The sequence below is a fragment of the Manihot esculenta genome, chromosome 6, assembly GCF_001659605.2.
Source record: "Manihot esculenta cultivar AM560-2 chromosome 6, M.esculenta_v8, whole genome shotgun sequence".
In the NCBI taxonomy this organism is placed as follows: domain Eukaryota; kingdom Viridiplantae; phylum Streptophyta; class Magnoliopsida; order Malpighiales; family Euphorbiaceae; genus Manihot; species Manihot esculenta.
In genome coordinates, this window is record NC_035166.2 from 1,064,280 (window position 1) to 1,087,905 (window position 23,626).

At 27.3% G+C, this 23,626-nt stretch overlaps 1 protein-coding gene across 1 annotated transcript; it reads right to left on the bottom strand.

Moving 5' to 3' along the window:
* Positions 1-5,074: 5,074 nt before the first annotated feature.
* On the bottom strand, positions 5,075-6,749 carry LOC110616847 (alkane hydroxylase MAH1). Its single transcript, XM_021759346.2, has one exon. It carries the CDS (start codon positions 6,678-6,680, stop codon positions 5,154-5,156), a length of 1,527 nt encoding a protein of 508 aa, XP_021615038.1. The 5' UTR covers positions 6,681-6,749; the 3' UTR covers positions 5,075-5,153.
* Between the last annotated feature and the right edge of the window lie 16,877 nt (positions 6,750-23,626).

Below are 23,626 nucleotides of genomic sequence, written 5' to 3' on the forward strand. Positions count from 1 at the left end.
TAAAAAAAATTATATAAAACCAGACAATATGTTATGTTGTAGAAATTTATGAAAAAAAATAGTAAAAGAATATGAAAGATAAGTAAAAGAAAAAGAAATAAAATTGATATAACATAACAATCGCACATGGTAGATGCCATTCGAAGACAGGCTGACAAGATTCTGATCAGATGATGCTCAAATCTACCAAGGGAAAAAAAGATCCAGACGCTTCAGATTTCATCTCTTTGTTAAGACTTGCCATCTCAACTATAGAGTGAGACTCTACGGGAAGTTACCGTTAGAGAATACAATCTAGTAGATCCCCATTACACCTATAATCGCGGGATCCCCTATCTACTGGTTGGATTTTCAGGAGATGTGATAACTAATTCCATCTTCTGATACTATAAAAGCTGATGAACACAGAGATCAAGGTATGCTCTACTGACACAATTCTTACACAACTACTGTTAAGTTTAAAGCATTATGTTACACACATTCTTGTCTTCAATTTACTGACTTGAGCGTCGGAATGGTTGCCATAGGTGTCCACCACCTCACATTCTCTTTCTTATAGGTTGGTCAATTACAGCATAGCTCTATTTCAACCACATTATTTGGTTGCGTTGTCAAAAACTCCATTGAATTCTCTTTGTTCATTTGGATTAAAATAGGTCTCTTATGCCTTTTTCTATTCTCTAAAATGGTTGACAATTCACGAGCTGCTGCTAAGTCTGCTGCGAACAAGGGCGCAATTATTTTCTCCACTCCTGGTAGTGGACAAAACACCCCATTGATGGTCAATGAGGCTAATCTGAGCAACCTAAATAATGAGCAGATGCTTCAATATATAAAAAGGCTGTAGGCCATTCTCGAGCAGTATAAGACTCGGGAGGAGGTCTCATTTATGGCTCCCAGGTGAAGAGAGGACGCTTACATTGATATCCCAAGAACTGGGACAGAAGCGATCCAAGCGCAGTCCAAAAGGGAAGTCCAAGTTGGATGATGAAGAATCATCAGACGAGGCTCCGAAGTACGTTGACTGGAAGTTGATATGGACCGTGCAAAGGTACCAGAAGGAATATGAGGGGTATTAGAATAGATTTTAGCAGAGACTTTTTCTGTCAAGTTTAAACTCCTAAATTTGGACAAAGATGACGGAACAACAGATCCCAGAAATTATCTAGCGATCTTTATAACAACAATGCAACTCCAAGATGTCAACGACTTTGTGTTGTGCCAAGTATTTCCATCAACACTCACAGGTTTGGATAAAATATGGTATCAACACCTGAGCACAGGTTCAATTCAGAACTTTACATAATTTGCTATGTTATTTAATTTAGATTTATTACTTGTATACCTCCTAAAAAGCTATCCTCTGACTTGCAGAAGATTTGCCAAGGAGAGGATGAATCTTTAAGGAGTTTTATCTCATACATTCAATGCAGAGGCAATACAGGTTGAAGAATTAAATCATGAGATAATATGTGAAGCGTTGAAAAAAGGAACGCGCAACATCAAGTTCAAGGATTCCCTAATTAAGAACTCAGCCGCTACGTACCAACAGCTAATAGACAAAGCCTAGAATCACATTAGATTGGACGATGAAGTCCAAGCGTTGAGAGAGAATAAAAGGACGGGTTAAAAATAAAACCAAAAGCCAGAGATGCGAGAATATGTGGATACAAGAAGAGGGCCACAAGTTGAGTTCTGCCAGACCACCTAATCTGGGTGTTAGTACAGCTAAACAAGACATCTTATGCCAGGCCACAAGGCGAGTATTCGCTGGGCTATCTAATCTGGGTGTTAGTACCACTAAATAAGGCATCTTATACCATGCCATAAGGTGGGTTTCACCAGACCACCTAATCCGGGTGTTAGTCTCACTAAATAAGGCATTCTATACCAATGCCACAAGGCGGGTTTTGTCAGACCATAATTCGGGTGTTAGTCCCGTTAACTAAGGCATCTTATGCCATAGCCACAAGATGGGTATCCGCTAGGCCCATAATTCGGATATTAGTGCTGCTAACTAAGGCATTTTATGCCAAGTCCACAAGGCGGGCACACAACAGAGTTTTAGTCCCGTTCCACAAAAAGTTTTTAAGGCAATTTATATCAGGCCACAAGGTGGATATTCGTCAGGCCATAATTCGAGTGTTAATTGCGCTAAACAAGACATTTTATGTCAAAGCCAAAAGGTGGGTGTTCTCCAGGCCATGCAACCAGGTGTTAGTCTCGTTTCACAAAAAGTTTTCAAGACATTTTATACCATGCCACAATGTGGTATGCGCCAGGCCCATGACTGGGTGTTATTCCATTTCATAAAAAGTTTCTAAGGCATTTTATGCCAGGTCACAAGACGGGTATCCACTATGCTATAATTCGAGTGTTAATCCCGTTAAATAATGCATTTTATACCAAGGCCAAAAAGCAGGAGTTCACTAGGCTACGCAATCGGGTGTTAGTTCTGTTTTATAAAAAGTTTTCAAGGCATTTTATGTCAGGCCACAGGGCGAGTATACACCTAGGCCTATGACTAGGAATTAGTCTCGTTTCACAAAAAGTTTTTAAGGCACCTTATGCTCATGCCACAAGACGAGTATTCGACAGGCTATGCGATCGGGTGTTAGTCTCATTTCACAAAATTTTTTTAAGGCATTTCATGCTCAGGCCACAAGGTGGGACACCGTGACGAGGCCACATATCCAAATAATAGTCCCATTTTATAATTTTCCAAAGGCATTTTCTAAGTTATTTATTTTATGGCCACTAGTTAGACTAGTGACCGAGCATTATGTTCGTATAGTGAGCCTGCTTTAGTCATTTTTGACGAAGGTAATGTTCTTTTTTGGCCGAGTATTAACTCCTTAGTAAATTTTCAAAAATTATTATTTAGCTATGGTTGGATGGGGTTATGGTCGAGTATCGAGCATATAAAAACTTAGCAAAAATAATGACAAGATATGGGAGAAAATACTTTTTATTAAAATCACGAAAGGCTAATTTAAATAAGCCACGTGCTCTAGATCGTGAAAATAACTAGCACTTTCGAATATGAAGAATTGAAGACCAGCGGGGGGACTTCTGATATAGCACAATAATCACCCAAAGTATGTCATGTATTGGCACTCGAAGACAGAGTCACGTGGTAAGGGTCTAGTTAGGTGATACTTGGTTCCACCGAGAGAAAAAAAGATTCGGATGCTTCAAATCTCATCTCTTCTTAAGGCTTGCCCTCTCAACTATAGGGCGAGACTCCACAGGAAGTTATTGTTAGAGAACGCAATCCAGCAGGTCCCCATTACATCTATAATTGCGGGATCCCTTATTAATTAATAGACACCGGTCAAATTTTCAGGAGATGGAATAACTAACTCCATCTTCAGAAATATAAAAGTTGATGAACATAGAGATCAATGTATGCTCTTCTGACACAATTCTTACACAACTACTGTTAAATTCAAAGTATTATATTACATGTATCTTTGTGTTCAACTTACTAATTTGAGTGCCTAGAGTAGCGACTTTAGATGCTTCTCACATTCTCTTTCTTGTAAGTTGATTAATTACAGTACAGTTGCGTTTCGATCTCATAAAAAATAATAGAGAATTTTATTACAATAGACATTTACAAAATATATATTCAGGATAACAATATCGGAATGCAAAATGTTGAATGTAAATTCTATTTCCAGAATATAATTTCAAATCATGAAATCAAAATAATATTGTTTTAATTTTTTTCTATTGCAAGAACTTAATATAAAATTCAAGAAAGGAAGAACTCAAGAATTGTTAGAAAAAAAAAGAAAAAAAAATTGTAAAATTGTGTATAAAAAATGAATTTGAAAAGACACATTGTTTTATTTATTAAAAAAATTAAATTTTTAAAAAAATGTTCTTAGAGCGTACGTTGCAATTAACAAATAATTCTCAATGGTTGCAATGTTCCAATAAGACACTTTGAAAAATGTGTTATTTGGTCATTGAAACAATTCATTTATGATTAAGTAATATTATAAATATTATGTTCTCCACTTAAAATAATTTAATACTAAATAATAAAAAAATCTTTATCAAATATATATGAATAATTTATTTAAATTAATTTAAGATTGCACCTTAAAATAAACATGAATATACATGGAGAAATCTTCGATTTATCATGTTTTATCAAAGCCTTATCAGATCACACAATTAAACAGTTTGATGAGTGTTGATTCTCATTTGTCTTGCACAAAAATAATAGAAGGCACACAGGTTTTAAAGAATTTTTTTTTTAAAATTTATTTACTTTTTATGTGACTGAAACGAAACTGTACCGCAATTAGTCATTTAAAAAAAAAAAACACAACATGAGATGATTGGTGCTTATGGCTATCACTCCTACGCTAAGTCAAGTCAGTAAATTGAAGAAAAATATGAATATAAGGAATTGTTTATAACTTAAGAGTAGTTGTGTAATAATGGGTACTTTGATTACTGGAACCATTAGATTTTATACTATAAGAAGATGTAATTAATTATTATATTTTCTGAAAATTTAGTTGATATTGGCTAATTGATAGGAGATCTCGTTATTATAGGTGTAATGAAAATTTGTTAAATTGTAACAACTAACGGTAACTTTCTATAAAATTTTGTTCTATAGTTGAGAGGACAAGTCTTGATAAAAAGTTAGAATCTACGGTGTCTGAGTAGTCTTTTTAGCTAGTAGGACCAAATATTATCCGATTTACTCTTATCACATGATACTATTTTTAAATGTCAATTCATACTTTATTTAAAAGTATTGTCGTGCTATATCAATTTCATTTCTTATGATTTTAAATAACCAAGTAATTATTACTGTTGCATAATTTGCAAGTACGGTGCAATTTTGTTTATTTTAATATTTTATGACAGGGTTGTAGTTTTTAGTTTTGTAGTGGTTTTAACAAGGACATTCTGGTTCAACTTCAGTTTAAAAACTTGATCAGTCTTTCAGATTTTTGTAGCTCTTCTATCTTATACCATTTCTTGGTGACAGCAAAAGGAAACAAAAACAAGGACAACATTTTAAAGAATTGCTATAGGAAGAAGCATATAGATTAAGCAACGACCACACTGATTTTTATTGTTTTCAAAATACAGAACATTACATAAAATAAAGAATTGCTTTGGTTTCAAGCAGCAATTCTTTTAAAAACATTAACCTTCAAACCCTTTTTCATATAAAGTATTACAGAAACACATGGACTGACAGGATGATTTTCAACTACTTGAAGAGAATAATTCCACATTATAGAAGCAGCAATGAGTTTAATTTGTATAAAGGATAATTCCTTACCTAAACAACTCCTGGGTCCTGCATTAAATGCTATGAACTTGTAAGAAGGCACATGTTTGATTCCTCCTCCCTCTGAAATCCACCTCTCTGGTTTGAATTCTAAACAATCTTTACCCCATATTTCTTCCATTCTGCCCATCGAGTAGAAGGAGAACAAGATCCTCATATTTTTAGGCACCCTATGCCCACTAGGAAGAATGTCTTTCTCTATTGACACTTTATGCTGAAAAGGTATTGATGGATACAACCTCAAAACCTCACATATAACTGCATGGAGATAAACTAGTTTTCTTACCTCTTCAATACTGAAAACCCTCCATTTTTCATCTGTTTTTTCTCCTAAAGTTGATTTGATTTCTTCCAAAATCTTTTTCTCTACAGATGGGTGTGTTCCAACAAGCCAAAATAGCCAAACAAGACTAGCACCTACGGTGTCTCTCCCAGCTACCAATAGGCTAGTTGCCATGTCTCTTAGAAACTTGCTTGATTTAAGGTGAATACCTCCTTTTGCTGCTGCTGCTGCAAATTCATCACCTTCTGCGAAAAAATATGTTAACAAGTCAAAATATTCTCCTTCCGTTTGTTCTTTGCAGTTTTGGTCTGACTGTTCTCGCTTTCTTATAATACATTGCTCCAAAAAATCATCAAAAATCTTACAAGCTTCCTTCAACTTCTTCTCTTTCCCAATTTGAAGCCATTTTTGCAACTTCCATATGCTTCCAGGCACTGCATGCCGATACATGACAGCCTCTTCTATGTCATCAAAAGCTTTCTGATAAGGAACTTCAGGGAATTCAATAGAAAGAGAATTTGGGTCAAACCCTAAAACCAACTGGCAGATATTGTCAAACGTGAATCGTTGGAAAACATCTTGTATATCTACTTGTGAGACATTTTCCAGAAGTGGAAATAGACCTTGTAAGATCTTTTGCTTCAAAGTAAACTCTACAGCCAACTCAAACTTCTTGTTCTTGATTAATAAAGAGTGAAATATTTTTCTTTGAACACTCCAACTATCAGAATCAGCATTGAAAATGCCATTTCCTAGAGGCTCAAAAATTTGCTTGAACTCAGGACCTTTGTGATAGTTGGTGAAGTTCTTGCTTAGAATATGATTGACATTCATGGGATCGCTAATCACCAAAAAATCCATGCCAGTAAACCAAGGTCCTTTGAATGACAATGTGCCTCCACTTCGTCGAAGACCAGAAGTGGTATAATCATGGATATTAGAGAAATTGCGAAGAAGCGATCGAATCATATTGATTCTCTTTCTACCCCACAACCGTAGCCATAGAACAAGAAGAAAAACAATGGAGAAGAATGCTGCTACTTTCTCTGCAGTCCCAAAAACAGTGGCCATCGAATCTACGTATGTTGAGTAGCTTTTGCTTTTGGATGAGCAACTCTACGATGGTCTTTAGGCCTATAGTTATTTATAGATAAATGTTTTTTCCTTTTTCTTTATATTATTATTATTATTATTATTTTTTATATTTTTCTTAAGTGATCCCTTTTATGAAAAGCATGCAATTAATGAAAAATCCTCCTCCAAATGTTGGGACCTTCACTTGTGAATTCTTAGCAAATTTTCTAAAGGGAATTTGAAACAGTTAATTTTTTTAAATTAAAAACTAAAAATAAGGAATGTATTACCATTAAGAAAAATACTCTCTTTTTTTTTTTTGTAATTTATAACTGAAAGTAGATAATTATTTAATGAAATATTTATTTATAATTAATGATGAAAATTAATCATATTAATTATTAGAAAATAAATAAAAATAAGCCACAATAATATTATTTTAATTAAAAATAATATTTAAAAATTGTAAAAATTATATTCTATTATTAAAAAAATTTTAATATGCTAAAATCTAAAACACCTTAATATAAATTTATATAATTATTTAATTATAAAATTAAAATAAATTTGTTTACCTATTAATAAAAAATATAAAAAGGAATATGTATTTATTAGGATTAAAAAAATATATCTATTTTTTTTACGTGGACATCATTTATTGGTTAGTGAATATGGTGTGCAATAAGTTTGTGGGGCATCATTTAATTAGTGTAGGTGGATATGGTATGCATTAATTCGTCAAGTTGCACGCATTGATGAAGGAATTGGGAAAATATAATTTTTCTTTTTTTACACTCACTAACTCCTCATAATTTTTTAATTTAAAATAATTTTAATATTAATTATAATAATTAAATTAAAATAAACCTAAATTACTTAATAAGTTAATTGTATAATAAATGAGAAAAAAATACTTATTATATCTAGAAAATAGTTTAATTTTCATTATAATTACGCTTTGAGTTGCTTCTTGACGAGGTTATTCGTTCGTATTATGGAAATTTTTTTTTAATTTTATTTTAAATGAAGATTAGAGATTAAAAGAGTAAAATTTATTTAGATACATTTATCACCGGGTTAAGTATGTGAGTGTTAAAAAATTTTTATTTAAACTTAATTTTAATTAATTTTATCTTAGAAAAATTTAATAAATTAGATTCGATAGCTAAAAAATTTGGACAAATATAAAAAAAATAATTTAGTGGCTAATTTTTTTTTGTTAAAAAAAACTTTTTCTAGTGTTTAAAATTTCTTTACTAAAAGTAGCAATTTGTTTTGTATGGCATCATTTATTAGGTTGGTTGAATTTATATGGTGTCAATAATTGGTCCAGTTGTATAAGAAATAATGAAGAATGGGAATGGATAAGTGGAAGCAGAAAGAAGCAATTCACCACTAGCTAATTACCATTTAATCCTTATATTTTAAAAATTAAACAATTTGATCCCTCATATAGACTTCCCTTAGAAGTATAATTTATTATGAACTTGTGAATTTTAAAATTTTTTTAATAAATTAATACTCTTACTGTTTCATAATTTTTTTCACTTTATTCATATATTAAAAAAATATAATTTTTTATTAATTTTCTAGTTATATCAATTTTAAATATATTAAATTTTATTAAATATTAAAAGATATTTTAGAAGATTTTTTGAAAATAAAATAAATATAAATAGGGTTCCAATAGTATTACTAATAGTTAGGTTGTCGCTAAAACTGATTATTAGCGACAAATTCAAATATTCATCACAAAACTATTATTTTAAAATTTTGAAGTACACATTTTTAAATTTTAATAATTTTTTTATAAGATTTTGTTTTAGATTAATAATAAATTTTAATAATGTAGAATTTAAATGTGAAAAATCATTTTTCAATTAATTTGAATTTAAATAGTATATTAATACAATTAACTAATTAAATTTAAAATTTTAAACAAAATAAAATAAAATAAAATTGTAATCATCCAATATATGTAAAGACAAATATGAAAATCCTATTATTTTTCTTCTATCTACTTTTACATAAATTTTAGAAAATGGGTATATAGGAAAGTTAATAGAAAATTTTCATTTTTTAAAACTAAATAAAGTCAATTGATTCAAAACACTTAATATGTATTTGCATTTTAATTTGAATATTTTAATTTTAATTTAATTAATTTATTTTTATAATTTAGTATAATTTTAATGAATAATAAAATTTTAAATTTGATAGTATATGTAACAAGTTGATTGTCTTTTATAATTATTTTTAATTTATCAATTGGTCGAAAAGGGCTAATGTTTATATTATTTTATATTTTAATTTCAACATTTAAATTTTAAATAAATTAGTTTAACATTTAAATATAATTTTTTTAAATTTTTATTAAAATTAAATATAAATCATCTAATTGTTAAATATATAGTTTATATATTTAATCGTAATAAATTTTATTTTAATTATGAATATTTTATAGTAAATATATTATTTAATTAAAAATAATAGTATATATATAATAATTAAAAATAATATATTTATTATAAAATTTTCATAATTATTAATACAAAATAAAATCTATCTCTAATTAAAGCTGTTGACGATATATTTAATAGTTAAATTACCATTATCTTTAAAATTAAATATGTCATTTAACTATAGTTTAGTATGAGTTAATATTATTTTCATATATAAAATTTATTTATATTTAAAAGATATTAAAATATTTTTAACATTCTATTTAAAGTCTTATATTTTAATTTTTAAAAATTAATTAAAATTATATTTAAATATAAATATTAGACCAATTAAATAAAAATTTTAACATTTGAATTAAAATAATATAAATATTAAATTTTTTTCAATCATTTAGTTAATAATAATAATAATAATATACGTAGCATATTAATTAGATTATAAAATTATCACAGATTAATTAAATTAAAATTAAAAAATTAAAATTAAAATATAAATATGTATAAATATTAATTTTTTTAAATTAATTAATCTTAAAATAATGATTAATTCGTAATATATATATATATATATAATTAAATCAAATAAAAATTAATGGAAAAATTAATTATGTCAGTTGGAAAGTCACCTAATTAGAATTCATAAATTATGACGCAAAAGACAACATACCTATTCATCTTGTTTTCCTGTTGGAAAATAAATGAGTTGTCCTTTTGACCAACTCAGCTTGTTTTGGTATTCATGTGATGAGTGGCACTCAAATCTTTAGATTTTCTGTAGTTATTCTGAGCTTTACCTCTTTCACCTCAAAGCCATATTCTAGTAAGGAAGACGAAAAAGTTAAGCTTTCATACTATTTTTTTTAAATTAAATAAGTTTTATTATTAAAAATTTTATTTGTGAAAATTTTTTTATTATTGTAAGTTTAATATTAAATTTTATATAAATTTAATTATATTATTTTAAAATTTTTATAATAATTTATAACGGTTAATTTTTTTATTATAAATAACTTACATTTTAAAATAAAAATCACTCTCATTTTTTTATGTTATTTATTCTTTTTTCATTGTTTTTTTATTAGATTATAAATTAAAAAAATATTTTAAACTCGTTATTTTTAATATAAAAATTTTATATTTATATTATATCTATTTAAAATTCCAAAATATATGCACAACGATTAAAAATATTATTTATTAATAAAAATTTTGAGAATGTATATATTTTAATTAAAAATAAAAAATAACTTATATTTAGAAAATATCTATACAAATAAAAATTAAATTTTTAATAATATATGTACTCATATATTTAATTTAATAATAAATACATCCAAATAAATTTAAAAAATTTTAAATTTTATTTTTCAATTTTCCATTACCATTAAAAACAAAAAAAGTACAAATAGATTCTAAATGTTGATGAGTACTTCTCACAAATCTGTTTGTGGTAGATGATTGATCGTACAATTTCATTTTAGTCCAACCAATCAAATATAAAAGGTCATATCTACTCTTAATAATTATAAAAATTTTAAAAGTAAAATTTTTCTCATCCTACACTTTTTTCTTTATTAAATTTCTTCTGACAGCGTACCTTATTTTTTACTAACCAATGATAAAATATGTATAATTTCTATGACGTAATAAATAATTAAAAATATTTACTCTTCCACATGAAAGAAAATAACTTTTACATAATATATATATTTTTATTATAATATAACGTAATATAATATAAATTACGTTATAATTTCACCTTTGGATAATGCATTATTTGCTTTTTGAATCCAAGATCTAACCTAATTTATTGCGTCAGTTGAGAAGCCAACTAAAAATTAAAACTCATAATTTATGATGCAATAAAGATACCGTACCACATTGAAATATTTAAGAAATTGTACACTATTTTTTATTTTTACATTTCAGAGGCTAAAAGTAACTTTTGTCGTATTTCAAAATATTAACTTTTACACAGTTAATAATTTAAGAATTCATTCGCTAATGACGTCAAATATACAAACGTGACATATTAACGTTAATGGCTAATGCTATATTTAATATGTAATGTTGACGTCATTATTACGTCTAAAGTGGAAATCGCTATATTATAAACCTTTTCTAAATGTAAAAATTTAAAAGTAAAAGTCTTTTAATCGTAAATTAAATAAAATTTTAATTCTTAATAGTAAAATTGTATAACTTTTAAAATGCATGAGAAAAAAATAAAAGAGAGCCAGAAAAAGAGAGAGGGAGAGAAGAGAGAAATATAGTGAGATGGAGGGAAAATGAGACAATTGCAAGAAAGAAAGAGAAATATATCACGTTATGTTTTTATCAAAATTTCTTATTTATTTTTATAAATAAATGATGAAATAAAAGAGTTGAATATAAATATTATAAAAATAGTAAAAAAAAAAAATTACATCGAAAGTAATTTGAGATAAAGAGGTACAAAAGAAAAAACAAGAGGATCTTTTATCTTTGTCAGCTTTTGCCTTCCTATTTCACTACTCTCTCTTCTCTCCCTCTCTTACTTTCTTTCCTATTTTTTTTTTCATGCATTTTGAAAATTACACACTTTTGCCATTAAAAATTAAAACTTTATTTTATTTACAATTCAAAAATTTATATTTTTAAAATTTTGCTCTAAGGTCGTAAAGAAAAAACAGTTAACGATGTGGCGATAATGCCAACATTCCATGTCAGATCTGGCGATGATGTTAGTATACCATGTCAAACATGGCGATGAGGTCAACATGTTACATCAGTATATTTAACGCCATTAGTCACTAAATCCTCAAATTGCTAACAATATAAAAGTTCAGACCTTAAAGTGCAATAAAAATTATTTTAGTCTTTAAAGTGTAAAAGCGCAAAAGTACAAATAATTAAAATGTACTTTTTTTCAAATATTTATCTATGGATCCATATTAATCTATAATACAAATGTACGATATTTCATATAAATCCCCCCATATATTTAGACCACACATTCATATGGACTCTTGTTTGGATAAGAATTACTCCAATACCATATGTACCCATTCATTTTTTAATTATTATTTATAAAAGTAAAGGAGTGGCACTTTCAAATTTTTAGAATGTGGAAATTATTTTTTTATTTTTTATTTTATTTTCTCTTCTAGCAACTTCTCTTTCTTTCCATCAGCAACTTCACCTCCTCTTTGTAATAATAATTAATTGAAATAAAATATTGTCTTGTTAGAAATTGAAATAAATCACCCATGTAAATTAATCCAATTCCACCAACAGACATACCCTAATCAAGGGATGTGTCGTTAGGCTAAATATAAAAATATTACATCTTTTTAATATAGCTATTGAATTCTATATATTACGGATCTAAATTATTGTTTTACATACGTATGAGTGTATTTAAATTAAAAAAAGAAAAAGTTTTAGTGTTTGGCTTTTGAAACTCTTATCGAATAACTATGTAGTATTTAAGATATACATTTAGATAGTGAAATTTTTGATACTTCGTATTAAATACATGTGATTATATTATAAACTCGTATTACAGATATTGATTTTAGGGTATTATATACATATATATGAATTAAAATTCATATAAAAAAATATATATATTGGATAATTTATAATTTTTTTTTAGTATTAAAGCCCTAATATTTATTTTTTAGTCTTTTATATGTATTTAACATATTTATATTTAAATTAAATTAAATTAAAATTATTTCAAGACTTTTTGATAACGATAACATAATTATATGTTATTTGAGAATTTTGTATTTCTTTAAATTTGTGCTATTAAAAAGTAATTAAAATATTAAATTTTTCAATGAGAGAGATACTGCTCCCTAAATTTGAAAATAAATCTCAAAATTCCACCCTATAGAAACCTATATTAGAACAATTCTAGCAGTAAAAAGATCGTACAAGTCACAAATATTAAAAGTAAATTTGAAAGATCGTGATTTTAATATGAAATGATGTATTTTTTTATTTGAAATGATTTGTCGGTCACATGAAGCAACATGACCTTTAAGTAAAATAGCAAGTACTTTTATTCAAAAGGATGTATTGTTTCGCTTAAAGAGTGGCATCCTTTCAATTGAAAAATTGTTATTTCAATTGAATGGATGTGTCGTTCAAGTGAAAAAATATATTATTTTAATTTAAAAAATATATCATTTCAATCGAACAGACATACTCTTTCGATTGAGATTTTTATTCACAATCTTTCAATATTTAATTTTGATTTAAATATCATTAAATTCTCTCTTACTTCTTATTGCAGATTTTCATGTTAATTTAATTAAAATATTATTTTTTTTTTATTTTTTTAATATAATTTCATATTTTCTAATCAAAATTTAATAGATTTTAAATATCTTAATTAATAAATATATTTACAGTACCAACATTATATATAAAATTAATTTGATTATTTCTAATTATTAAATATAAACTTTTTAATTATTTTAAATAGATCTAAATTTTTTACTCTTCTTATTTATATATTTTTTCATAAAATTGAATAATAAATAAATATTCAAATATTAACTAAATTGTAGTAATTCAAAAATTATTAAATATTATTAATTTTAATTTCAATTTTATTTTGTTAAATATTATATTATTTTAATATTATAATTATTATAAGCTACCATAATTAAAAATAATTTAAATATTTTATCTACTTAAAATATTTATTTAATATTGATATTTAAAATAAATAAATAAAAATAATGCAATAAAGAATAAAGAATAAATTAATTCAAAATGCTAGCATTCCATACTAGGGTACATGTCATAGTTAAAAATTTTCTTTAATGAAAAAATTTTGGGTGACCTTAAATAAAGTTTTGGATACTTTATATTTTTATATTATTTATTTTTGTAAAAATAAATAAAATTATTTTTTTATTTTTATTGTAAAAAATTATATAAATTGCCCAAAATTTATTTTAACTATTTTTAAAATTTTTTTAGTCACCATATTACTTTAAAATTATTTATTTTATATAATCAAGTTATTTTATTGGCATTTAATTTTTTTATATATGATATAAAAAATTTTGGCAATACTTATAAAGATACCAATGATGATATGCACTTTAATAATTGTTTAGAGTGATTCAAAATAATTATAGTTTGATTAATCTACCGTTGGTTCTGATTATTAAGAAATAACCTAAATTACTTTGTGAAGCAAATATAGAGATGTATAAAGTTATTAAGTTTAGTTTTACTAACATCTAAGAAAAGGGAATACTTGATATATTGTGACACAAATTGGATCAATGTCGATAATTTCTATAAGTAATCATATGAAAACTGACATTGAGCAACTAGTCTTGGATTTTACGGTAGACTTTGACCGGTACTAACTTTTGTATTTTAATTATTATTTTTGAATATTTTGGATATTTTGGATATTTTCATAATTTTGCACATTAGGATTTTATTTCTATTATAAATAGCCTCCCTTAACTATTAGAAAGCAACTTTTCAATCTTTGAGGAATTTCAATAAGACTTTTAGTCTTTTATCTTATATTTTCTCTTATTTCGTCTTAACCAAACGACATTGGTTGAAACTCCTGACGGAGTCTAAATAGTCCTTTTACTAATATCCAATAAAAGGGAATACTTGATATATTGTGATACAAATTGGATCACAATGTCGATAATTCCTATAAGTAATCAGATGAAAACTTTGCAAAAGAAAAGACTAATTAGGCAGAAAGAAAGACTTATGGACAAATAAAAAAAACTCAACTTAAATGTTTTAAAATCTTAGAGCTGTGGTATTTTTGTTCTCAATTCTTCTCATAAACATAGAAAATTAAGTCCAAAGTGAAAGAGGTGTATCTTTATAAGATATTATGATATAAAATATTATGATAGTCAAAAGGATAATTTTTTATTAGTGAATAAAATAGTACCACAATAATTGAATTTAAATTACAAAATATCACTTTCTTAGAAAATGAATTCCTAAATAGGTGAGATAGGTATATTGCTTCTACTATAAAACTTACAAGGAATTATTTTTATAGTGGGAGTATTTCAAATCATAATATTGAAATATATATATAGTGATCCATTTGGTATGTTGTTCCAGTGAAAGTAACTATAACAATAATAAATCAATTCGTCAATTTTGATCACAAAACGTAAGTCGGTTGTATATTTTTCGTCATAGAAAAAATTTATAGTTATTTCATAACGAAAAAGAAATGAAACGTCTTATTAAAGAAAAATGAATTAATAATTAAAATAATGAGACGTGAAAATTTATTTTTTTTAATACTCTCTATAATTTGCAAGTAGCTTAGTGGCTAATATATTTTCCCCTTAACGTTTAATTGAGCGGAAACTATGATGGATCAACCTCCTATTGCTCATAACATTAGATTTTACATCGATATTAAAGTTGACAATTTATATTAGATTGAAAGTTTGGTGGACCAATCGTTAATTCAGCGTAGTATTAATTATATATTGTAGAAAGCAAGTACGATCTTTTTGCTTAGAGCAGTACTTGAATATTTATAGTATAAATTGGAAAATTCTGTAATTGGGTGTTATGTGATACTTTGTTTGATTGGTTTAGATGGAATTGTCATTAGTAGTTATGGATGTAGAGTATAAATTAAGGGTTCTTTATTGCTTTGTACACAACTCTTCATCACCATAAGATTCAGCGGCAATATGACTGTGATTAATGATTATTAGGTCACTAAAACATTTAGGATAAATGATCCTCTGTTATAAATTATAGTGAAGAACATTTATTTGATAAATTAAATAGGTTTTTTTAATATTATGATAAATAATAATAAAAATATTATTTTTCAATACTATTTTTACTTTTCATAATTTAAAACTATTATATTTTAAAAACTTAAAGAAATTCAAACTTTTAATCTCCATTTATTTATGAAAATTAATTTAAAAAATATTTTCTGTGAAAAATATTTTTTAATGAGATAATTTATTTTTTATTATTTAATTTTAATTTAAAAAATAAAATTTATTAGTAATTTTATATATAAATCTTAATAAAAATATCAAGTGGGGAGAATGATTTATTTTTTTAAAAAATTAATTTCTTTAAAATAATTTTTTTATTGATTAAATTTTTTAAAAGTTTTAAATGTTAAAAAACATAATAAATATCTCTCTAAAAAATATTTTCAGTAAAATAAATGGGGTGCTAATAATTTTATATTGTTATAATTAGCTCAACAAATTTACTATATATTTATACAAATAAAAATTTTATAATTATAATTTAACTAAATATTTTATTTTTTTATTTTTTATAAATATTTTATACATATTTATATTCATTTTTTAAAAAATAATTACTTATAAGTCGTAATATGATGTAACATAGATTAAAAACAAAGTAAAATTTTATAATATTTTAAAATTTTTGTTAATACTAATAAATAATAAAATAAAAAGATAATTAAGACTGAAAATGTAAGATATATTTACTAAATTTAAGCAATTTAAATTTTATTATTTTAAAATAATTTTAATATATTAACCATCATGGTATTTTCCAGATAAGGAATCCAATTTATCGTTAACAAATTAAATTGAATTACTTCAGTTTAATTATCTTAAAAAGGATGTTTTAGTTATAGATTTTTAAATTTCGGAGTGCAAAATCTATCCGATCAATTTTAATTTCTATATTATAAAAAAATTTAATAAATAATTATTTAATTTTTAAAAATATATATTAATTAATTTTTTTATATTCAAAATATTTTAATTTTTTTTTAAAAATAAAATTGAAAATCGAAAAAATAGAATTTGAGATTTCTTAAATGTACGCGATGCGATGCACTAAAAATTATGAATTTTTAATATTTTTTTATATTAAAAATATTTTAAAATTTTTTTTAACTTAAAATTTGCAAAAAAATTAATTAATATAATATTTTAATATATATTTTTTAAAATACAGAAAATAATATTTCTAAAAAAATCCAACTACTATAAATTCTTTAAGGCCCGTTAATTTTTATCTTGAACTTTGAATTGGGCTTGATCCATAAATTACTCCATCTTGCTCCTCATAATCCATAAATAAAACAAATTTAAAAATAAAACCAACCAAAATTTTATCTGATTTAATTAAATGAATTTGAGCTTAACCATTCTGCAGATTTGTGTCCTTGCGAGTGTATTTTGGCAAGAAAGAGTTATGAGATGATTTGTGATACTAAAGGGAATTCAAACTAAGGAAAATAATATTATTTATGTGGCTTAGATTTTAGTATATTTTTTCATGGATCAAATTGTGATCAAATGCAAAAAGTTTTTTCTCCTAAATTTTCTTTGATCTCTTCCAAAATCTTTTTTCAAAGACGGGTGTGTTTCTAATGAGTCATAAGAGGCCAACAAGGCCAACACCTATGTTGTCTTTCCCAGCTGCCAATAGCTCAAATACCATGTCTCTTAGAAACTTGTTTGATTTAATATGAGTGCCACCTTTTACAGCTGCTTCTGTAAATTCATCACTTCTGCTAAAAAATATGTTAACAAGTCAAAATCCTCGACAACTTGGCTTGTACAGAAGCCTAGCCATCATGAAACTTCACACAAAGAAAGAGATCATTCATCGTAGTACTAGCCATCATGAAACCCACTGGAACAACTTGACTTGTACAGAAGCCTCAAAGTATTCAGACAACAGATAAAATAGATCTGCAACATTGTTAAGTAAAGACTCAGCAAACGTGTCCATACAATGAGGCTTAAAAATTTAAAAAGGAGAAATAGACAAGTAATCGAATGAGGCATTGTTAAGTAAAGACTCAATAAACAATAAGGAAAGCAAATACATTCGCAACATTGACACCAAAACCCATAACAATGTCCAATTCAGTCTTATACAACTGCAAAAAGCTTACCTTCAGTCGCAGGAGTGAAAGAAGAAATAATTGGCCACTGATGACAGGGAACGCAGCTGTCCAAGGACAGGGAATAAGTCCTCAATCGATCGTGTGAGAAATGTCAAGCAAGGAACTTGCAACTGATGATACAGTGACAGTGATGATGGCAGATAGACCGGCAAAAAACTTGTGTTAGTGACGGTAGCAGGGATAAAGTGATTGAAAGAGGATCGGTAAAATTGGAAAAGAATTATGAAATAGGTAGAATTCATGTGATATTTTGAGATAACTGATATACTCGTTAGCCATATTAACTCACGAAATATCCGTTTTAAACTTTAAAAATAAAAATAGGAGCTTTATAACAATAAAAAATCCATTAATGAATTTATTGTAGATATAAATATCAATTATTAATATATATATTCAGTATCAATTTTTGAAATTTATTCCGTTAATGTATAAAATAAATTTTCAACTCAGTTAATAATTTTGTTATTGTCAGTAACGAAATATTTTCAGTTAGTAATTTTGCTCTTTCTTTTAGTGTGATAAAGTGAGTAAATTAGCTTAAAATCAGTTCATCTTATGTACACTGTACATGATTAAATTTAATTAAAATTAAAATCATTTTATGTACATCAATTGAATTAAAATTAAAATTATTTTGCCCTTGTTTGGTATGTAATTCTTCTAAGAAAGAAATTAAATTCTATCAATAGAATTTAATTCAATTTTATTCATAATAAAATTCATTTATTTGGAATCAATTTAAATGTAATAGAATTCAATTAAAATCTTTTATATTAGAGAAATTAATAATAAAATTTCAAATTGATTTAATTTAATCATCATTCTTATTATTTTTAAACTAAATATAAATATTTATTCTTATAAATAACAATTATTTTTATTACATTCATTGACATTTAAAATCTGAATTTTATATAATTTTTTACCATTAAAAATATAAAAATTATTTTTTTTAAATTAACAAAATAATATAATAAAATTTTAATATTAATTATAAATATATTAAATATTAGTAGTGACTATTAAATTAACAAAAAGAATTTTCAAGAGCTAATTAAGTAATTTTGATGTAAATAATCTTAGTAAAATCATTTTTTACAAAATTTTAACAATTTTAGTAAGATTTATTTTTAATTCAAAATCAATTTTAGAGAATTGAATTCTTATACTATTGGTTTTGCCAAATATAAAAATTTAAAAAAAATCAATTTTTTTAATTTTTTCAAAATTTGACAGAAAATAAATAAAATTATCCAATTGATCCGTCACAAGTAATTTCCCATTCATTTTAGACTCTGTATTCTTTCATGGAAAACTATTCATGTATAATTGATCAAATCTAGAAATCTTTAATTATATCTTACTAAATTTAATAAAAATTACATTTTATTTATCAGTTTAGTTGATATATCTAATATTAATAATTAATAATTGGTCCAGTTGCATAAATGTGAAATAATGAAGAAATGGGAATGGATGAAACAAGCAGAAAGAGACAATTTACCACTAGCTAATTACTGTTTGATAACCGAAAAGGGTTTAGCCTAGGCTTTTTAGTGATTGATGTTTTTCATCCCTTTTGCGTTCTTTCGTTCCTTATTTCTATTAAGGAATATTTTATTTTTTAGTGAAATAAGTCCTTAAAAATATTTTATTTTATCCGTTATTTCGAAAATAATTTCGATAAATGGCGTGCCCTTATATATTGCGCATTAATTGCAATTCAAAGACTGATTCGACGTGCACTATGAGAGAATTAGTCGTTATTCGACCTCTCTTTTATTTTAGGTCTTTGAGTGGACTTAGTCCATTTTCTTTTATTCGACCCCTCCGAAGGTCTCTTCATCTTTGGATTTTTTTGTTTTCTTAAAGTCGATCTTACCCATTATATTTGGTCCTGCATTTGTGATGGCTCAATATAGAGCCCACCGAATTATCAATTTACACTTTATCCCTCTTTGAGATTATTTATGATAAAGAGCAAGGGGTAAATTTTAAAACTATTCAAAACGTCTTACTCATTAAGAAGGAAATTGAAAGACCCTAAATCACTTTCTTTCGATTTTAAAACACTCCGTCTTCCTTGGAGTTTAGTATAGACAATTCTAATCTCGAGTGCTATCACTTTCTTGGCATCTCATTTTTTTTCTTGTTGTTCAAAGTTACGTCCTTGCCCCATAGCTCCGCTTTATCGTCCATTAGTGGAAGGCATCCCTTCTCAGTCACCACTTCCTCTTTATTCAAGTTTATATCTTGAGATTTGATCGATACAACTATTTTTAAAATCAGAGCCCCTCTGCCTAATGAGAGGATTGTGCTCTTTAACTCTCACAGCGTGGATTTGATTGACGTTCAACAAGGGCGCAATCTCGTGTTTTTCTTAAAACAGTATGAGTTTTGTGTAGTTTTTTCTTTCACCTTTTTTTTTGTCGAGGTTATAGAGAAAAGGGTTTTTTGTTATATTTACTGAATGTATTACAGAAACTTATATAATACAAGTCTACAACTAACTAAATACAAGATAAGTATACAGCTATAACTCAAGTTACAAATAGATAAAACTGTTATAGTTAGTCTTTATCCTTAATACGCCTCCGCAAGATTGAGGCGCCATCGGAGACTCCAATCTTGGTTCTAAAGTAACAAAACTGAGTTCTTCTCAAAGCCTTTGTAAGCACATCAGCAACTTGATCTTTTGAACTTATGTGAAGAACCCTTAACTGTCCAACATTAATTTTCTCGCGAACAAAATGGTAATCCAGTGCAAGATGCTTCATCCTAGTATGATAGATTGGATTGACGCAGAAGTAAGTCGCACCAAGATTATCACAATGAAGGACTGGTGGTTGTGATATTGGTACTCCCAAATCTTGTAATAAACTTTGAACCCAAAATACCTCTGCTGCAGCATTGGCTAAGGCTTTATACTCAGCCTCTGTAAAAGATCGTGAGACAGTCTTTTGCTGACTAGATTTCCAGGAGATAATATTAGAATCAAGATATAGAACATAAGCAGTTGTAGACCGCCCATTATTAAGGACATCACCCCAATCAGAATCAGAGAAGGCAGACAGAGTATGAGTGGAATTTCGATTGAGAAATAAGCCATAATGTATGGTTGCTTTGAGATATCGCAAAACACGTTTCAGTGCTTGAAGATGAGTTTGCGTCGCTGCATGCATAAACTGTGACAGCCGATTCACTGCAAAAGAAACATCAGGACGCGTAATTGCCAAATATTGAAGAGATCCAACAATTTGGCGATATACGGTGGAATCAGTCGAACTAGAACCATCATTTAAGATCAGCTTGTCTCCTGTAGACATAGGAGTATTCACCTCTTTAGCTCTAGCTATATCAAATCGGTCTAACAAATCAGCAATATGTCGATGTTGCGAAAGAAATAATCCTGCAGCTGTAGAAATCACTTCAACCCCCAAAAAATGATTTAATATTCCCAAATATTTGATAGAGAATTGAGCAGATAGCTTCTGTACATAGGTATTCAGAAAATGATTATTATTATCTGTAAGTACAATATCATCAACATATACTAGAAAATATGCAGTAATCCCATTGGAGGAAAAAATAAACAAGGACGCATCAGCATTTGATTTGCGAAAATCAAGTTTGAGCAAAAAAGAAGTAAGTTTAAGATACCAAGCTCGTGGAGCCTGTTTCAAACCATAAAGAGACTTCTTCGGTTTGCAAACATAATCAGAAAATTCAGGTTGCACATATCCTGGAGGTTGCTGCATGTAGACATTTTCATAAAGTGTGCCATGTAAAAAGGCATTATTTACATCCAATTGCCTTAACTGCCATCCTTTAGAAATTGCAAGAGTAAGAACTACCCGAATTGTAACCGGTTTTGTAACCGGACTAAATGTCTCAAAATAATCACGCCCAGGTTCCTGAAGAAATCCTTTGGCAACCAAACGTGCCTTGTACTTATCAATAGTACCATCCGAGTTACGCTTAATCCGAAACACCCATTTGCAACTAATAAGATGATGTTTGTCTCTCGAAACCAGCTCCCAAGTTTTATTTTGCAAAAGAGCATTGTACTCTGAATCCATCGCCTGCCGCCAAAGTGAACTTGCCAGAGCTTGTTTAACTGTTCTTGGCTCGAGTGTATCCTGTAAAGGATATTTAGTTGTAAGATTAACAAAAGAAGAATTAAAATACTTTGAGTTAGGCTTCCTTTGTCGCTGCTGCCGTTGTACAGGAGCTGGAACTAAGGCTTGTGAAACAATCAGTAGTAGTGGCAAATCTAAATCAGCAGTAGAAGATTCAGTCATCAAAGGTTCAACTTGTTGAGGCTCAGTACTAATTAATGGCATGGCAGATTGATCAGATTCTACTGATAATGCTGTAATAGATTCTGAACCAGTACTCGAAATCAACAAATCAGAATCACTTGGAATAGAAATTGCCAATGGAACCGAAGCAACTGCAGTTGGTGCAACAGGTGATGAATTTTGTTGTTGTGCCGAACCTGTACAAGAAGCATCTCGAAAATAATCTGTAAATTGATGAGAACTAGTGCAAGTTTCAGATGGAAAAATATGCTCAACAAATTGAACATGATGAGACAAATACAAACGATTAGCCTTTGGATCGTAACATTTGTATGCAGATTGAGTTGGAGAATATCCAAGAAAAATACAAGGCAATGAACGACACTGAAGTTTAGAATTATTATATGGCCTTAGCCATGGAAAACAAAGACAACCAAAAGATTTCAATCTCTTAAAATTATGAGACATACCAAACAATCTAGAGAAAGGTATTTGAAACGAAATAGCGGACGAAGGCAACCAATTGAGCAAATAAACAGCAACCTGGAAAGCATAAGACCAATAATTAGAAGGTAAAGACGAAAATTGTAACATAGCAAGACCTGTTTCAACTATTGATCGATGACGACGTTCAACAGTACCATTATGCTCTAGCGTATGTGGAGGTGTTGTATAATGTGAAATGCCACAAGTCAAAAAATGATTCTTAAGCTTTTGATACTCCCCTCCATTATCAGTGAACACAGAAACAATTTTAGTGTGAAAATAATTTTCAACCAATTTCTGAAAGTGGATAAACAAATCATGAGTATCAGATTTCTTCTTCATGGGATATAGCTAAACATACTTAGAATAGTGATCAATAAATGTAACGTAATACTCATAGCTATCAATAGATTTTTGTGTAGGACCCCAAACATCGGAATAAACAAGTTGCAAAGGCTTATTACTAATAAGAGAGTTCTCAGAAAACGGTAATTTATGACTCTTGCTCATAGAGCAGGAAGTACAATGAAAACTAGAAACATATTTAGACATAGACTGAAGACCAATATTTCAAAGTACTAACAAAAAGACTTTATTGTTGGGATGACCAAGCTTGTGATGCCATTCAGAAAGCAAAGACAGACACCGAGTAGTAACATTCAGTTGAGGACGTTGAGAATTAACTCTGGAAAAACTTGCACAGTAGATATCATCAATGTTCTCTCCCCGTAGCAGAGACGCCCTCGTGTACAGATCCTT

Excerpts from the sequence above, each read along its gene's own strand:
- LOC110616847 (XM_021759346.2), bottom strand. The coding sequence starts at position 6,680 with ATGGCCACTGTTTTTGGGACTGCAGAGAAAGTAGCAGCATTCTTCTCC.